The sequence below is a fragment of the Meleagris gallopavo genome, assembly GCF_000146605.3.
Source record: "Meleagris gallopavo isolate NT-WF06-2002-E0010 breed Aviagen turkey brand Nicholas breeding stock chromosome 1 unlocalized genomic scaffold, Turkey_5.1 Chr1_random_7180001922479, whole genome shotgun sequence".
Classification (NCBI taxonomy): Eukaryota; Metazoa; Chordata; class Aves; order Galliformes; family Phasianidae; genus Meleagris; species Meleagris gallopavo.
Genome location: NW_011092915.1, coordinates 1 through 3,796, shown reverse-complemented (window position 1 = coordinate 3,796; position 3,796 = coordinate 1). Strand labels below are relative to the sequence as shown.

Here is a 3,796-nt window from a genome sequence, read left to right as displayed (position 1 = left end):
CTCGTTAAGCTATCAACAACACTAATAAAACCGGTGAAAGAACAAAACCTGGATATCAAACTCTGCACCTTTTCTTGCCAGAGCAAGAAAATTAGGTAACTTCAGTAGAAGATCAGATCCTTTGAGTTTACAACTGTAACCAAGAAATTAATTCTAGGGACATACTAGAAATAGAATATGGTAATAAAATACTCTTACATCCACTTTCTTTTTATATTGCTCGGTTCAAATGATGACTTTGGGCTTCCCTTACATTTTTCTCTACTTTGATGATTTTTTTGTTGTAATAGGTTTTCACAACCGTGTGTCATGGTCGAAAACTAAAAATGAAAGCAGAGGGGAACATACCGAATCTGTCAAGGACGACTATGTGACCCAAGTTCTCTTTAAACTAGAATTGCCTACTGCACGTTCAGCTGTCTAATATTTAGGACCCTGCCTCCTGCTCTCAGCTTTCGGTCCCAGCGTTGCCGTCCCGAGCTGCTGCAGGGCTCCGGGCAGCAAATGAGGCTCAGCAGCCTCAGCCTGGTCCCCATCACCTCCTCGTGCCCCATCGTGATGGTGGAGTTGCTCACAGGGGACACAGAACACTCAGAGATGAAACCGGGGGTGAGGAGGTGCTGCTGAAATCCCACCCGTAAGCAGAACCAGCGGCACTGCCCAGTGCTGCCAAAAGGGCCAAAGGACAGACGGGGTGTGTGGCAACCCGCTCCTATTTTGGGAGCAGATACAAGCTCCTTTGCCCTTTTGCAGCTGTAAGAGATTATTTAGTTTTCGTTGTCTCAAAGTTTGCTGGGGACACAGATGGACTTGTTCAAGTCTTGGACAAGTCCTGGGCAACGGTTGTGAAATCCTTTCTCTGAAGGACATAGATGAACAAGATGGACAAGTCCAGGCAAGTCCTGGGCAAAGGTTATGAAATCCTTTGTCTGGACAACTTTGATGGACAAGGCCAGGTGCAAGGAGAGGGAGATAGGCTGCAGCTAAGTAGCTGTGAAGTGGTCTTTTCTGTGGACTTACGTCCAGGAAGATGGCCATCTCAGGAAGTGCTGCTGCACATGACTCTTACCCAAGCTGCTCCATTTTGAGCAGCTGAAGTTAGAAAAAAGCACAGTGTATCTGGCTATTATTCAGAGTATTTCATTAGAAACTCGTGTCCATGGAGGTTTACAAAACCTTCCGGCTACTGCCGTGTCGGCTTCCTGCTTTGTTGGAGTGGCACATGGAGGAATTCTCTGAGCTTTGACCCTCTGCCTTGATGAGATCCATATCTAAGAAATCCACCAGGGAATCCACCAGGGCACACTGGGAAGCCTACGGCAGTGCAGGGGAAAGGCATTGTGACATCACAGAGCAGGACATGACATCAATCTTTGTCGAGTCACACTGGCAGCCTCCCCCAGCTCAGACACGTGGAGCGGCCGCTCCGTCCTGGTGGTCACTGCTGGAGCACTGCTCTGGGTGACAGCCATTTGTGTATTGTGATTGTTCTTTGGGAGAGAACAGGATGAAGTTCAGCCTGACTCTCTTCCTGGCCATCGCTCTGACCCTGTCTCCATTTGCGGGACATGGCCCTGGCTGTGTCAGCTGTCTCAGCTGGGTCTGGAATTGGGACCAAAAGCTGGATGTTCCCGAGGAGCAGCACCCAGTGGGGACCGAGAGCCAGACCTCCACCTGGCTCTGCTGGCTTGGCCTAACGCCCTGCCCCGACAGAACTGAGGGCAGGAAGAATAACCAGCTCCTTCCTGAGGAGCAGAATCCAGTGCGGACCGAGAGCCAGACCTCCACCTGGCTCTGCTGGCTTGGCCTAACGTCCTGCCCCGACAGGGCTGCGGCCACGAAGACAAACCAGGTCCTTCCTCAGGAGCAGCACCCAGTGGGGACCAAGAGCCAGACCTCCTACTGGCCCTGCTGGCTTGGCCCTTCCCAATGGATCGGGTACAAGAGCAGCAAGGTTGTCGTTCCACAGGGCCCAAAGCAGCAGTCCCCAGGCACCAAGCAGAAGGCCTACAGCTTGCCTGGCATCGTGGGCCACCTTTGGGACAACCTTGTGCAAAGGACAACCTGGCTCCTTACAGATACCTTGATTGCCATCTGCATTTTGGGCCTTCAGAGTATTGCCAGCAGCCTCTGGAGAAGATTAAGAAGGCCTCGGGCACAGGTGAATGATGGAGATGCATTGTGCAGGGAGGGTACCATGGCTAGGGAACAGGGAACCATGTACGTCAGGACATCCAAGGAAAGCAGACCATCAGAGGTCCATAAGTTCTTCCCAGGGACTCGCCCACCCATGGGGCTGTCACACAGTGGGAGACCTCTGTGCAAAACGGGGCCTGCTAGAGGTGCTGTGAGCCCCACGGGCTGCCCCGAGCTGTCCGGCAAGGCTGGAAATGCTCCGTGACAATCGGAGTCCTGCAGGGTGATCCTCTGCAAACGAGCCTGCCTCCCTTTCACTGTGCCCATGCCCTTTCACTTCCAGGGTACAGGACAAACGGCCTCAGTTTCCACTCAAATCGAAATCTCCCCTGGCGCAACTTGTGGCCATTTCCTCCGGTCCTGTTTGTTGCCTAGGAGAAGAGGCCAAAATCCTTCCTCATCACAACCTCCCCTCAGGAAGTTGTAGAGTGCAATGAGGTCTCCCCTCAGCCTCCTCTTCTCCAGGCTAAACAAGCCCAGTTTCCTCAGCCGCTCCTCATAAGATTTGTGCTCCAGACCCCTCACCAGTTTCACTGCCCTTCTCTGGACACATTCCGGGGCCTCAATGTCTTTCTTGTAATGAGGGGCCCAAAACTGAAGACAGAACTCGAGGTGAAGAGCATGAGGACGAGCTGTGCCACGAACACCTCCTGCAGAGGACTTTTGCATTTGCCCATCAGAAAGATAACAATTAGTGTCGATGATCTCTCTTTCCAAGGCTCTTCCAGCTCCAAACGAAGACCAGATTCAACATCTCTCGGGACAAAATGCTTGCACCTCCCAGAAGAGTGAGCTGGCCTGCTTCTACCCACGCCTGGCCTCCAAATCAGAGACAGGGAAGACTGGCTTAATTAACTTGGGAAACACTTGTTACATGAACAGTGTCATCCAGTCTCTTTTCATGGCTTCGGAGTGAGTTGTTGCTCCCTTGTTCCCACTTGGGGCTGCTTTTTGCACTGGCATCGTGCTTTCCACACTGACTGTCCATCTTGTTTTGCATCTCTTCTTGTCTTTTGCAGCTTTCGGCATTCCGTGTTGAATTTAACTGAGGGCATCTCCCAGCCCCTGATGGCAGAACTCCAGTGGCTCTTTGCACTTTTGGAGCACAGTCAGGTAATTATTTCGTGTTCTAGTTACTTGCTTAGACTGTCGGCTGTGGAACGGCTCGTCTCCAAGTAGCTTCCTGCCAACTCCAATGTGCTGATAAGGAGTCGTGGATCTGGGTGTGTGTTTGTAACGGGACCAGTTTTGTTGACAGGAAAGAGGCTAACTTTGGGGGCGGAGCAGGCAAAGTGAGTCTGGAGCTCCTGTCATCCGTGAAAGTGAGCTGTGTTCACACCAGGCTGCCTCTGGCCATCCTGGCTTTGACGGATGCCATAACTCATGGTTTTGACAATGAAATCCATTTGGTAGTAGTTTGTATGCGTGGCCAACTGAAAAGCCTGTTGGTGTAAAACAGCACTTTTTGTTTCTTGCTGTGCAGCAAGGAAGAAGACTGGAGCAAGCTGTTTGTCCCCTTGCCTCGCTGCAAACTGCAGTCAGTCAGTAGAAAATGCCTTCAGATTAGCTTTGGCAGACCAAAAAACAAAGTCCAGAAAGC

General features: G+C 51.4%; 1 protein-coding gene across 1 annotated transcript; it reads left to right on the top strand.

The window, feature by feature from the left end:
* Positions 1-201: 201 nt before the first annotated feature.
* On the top strand, positions 202-3,742 carry LOC109364138. The gene is made up of 3 exons (XM_031557459.1): positions 202-2,161; positions 2,915-3,108; positions 3,216-3,742. The coding sequence occupies exons 1-3, from the start codon at positions 1,508-1,510 to the stop codon at positions 3,373-3,375; spliced, it is 1,008 nt and encodes a 335-aa protein (XP_031413319.1). The 5' UTR covers positions 202-1,507; the 3' UTR covers positions 3,376-3,742.
* Positions 3,743-3,796: the final 54 nt, after the last annotated feature.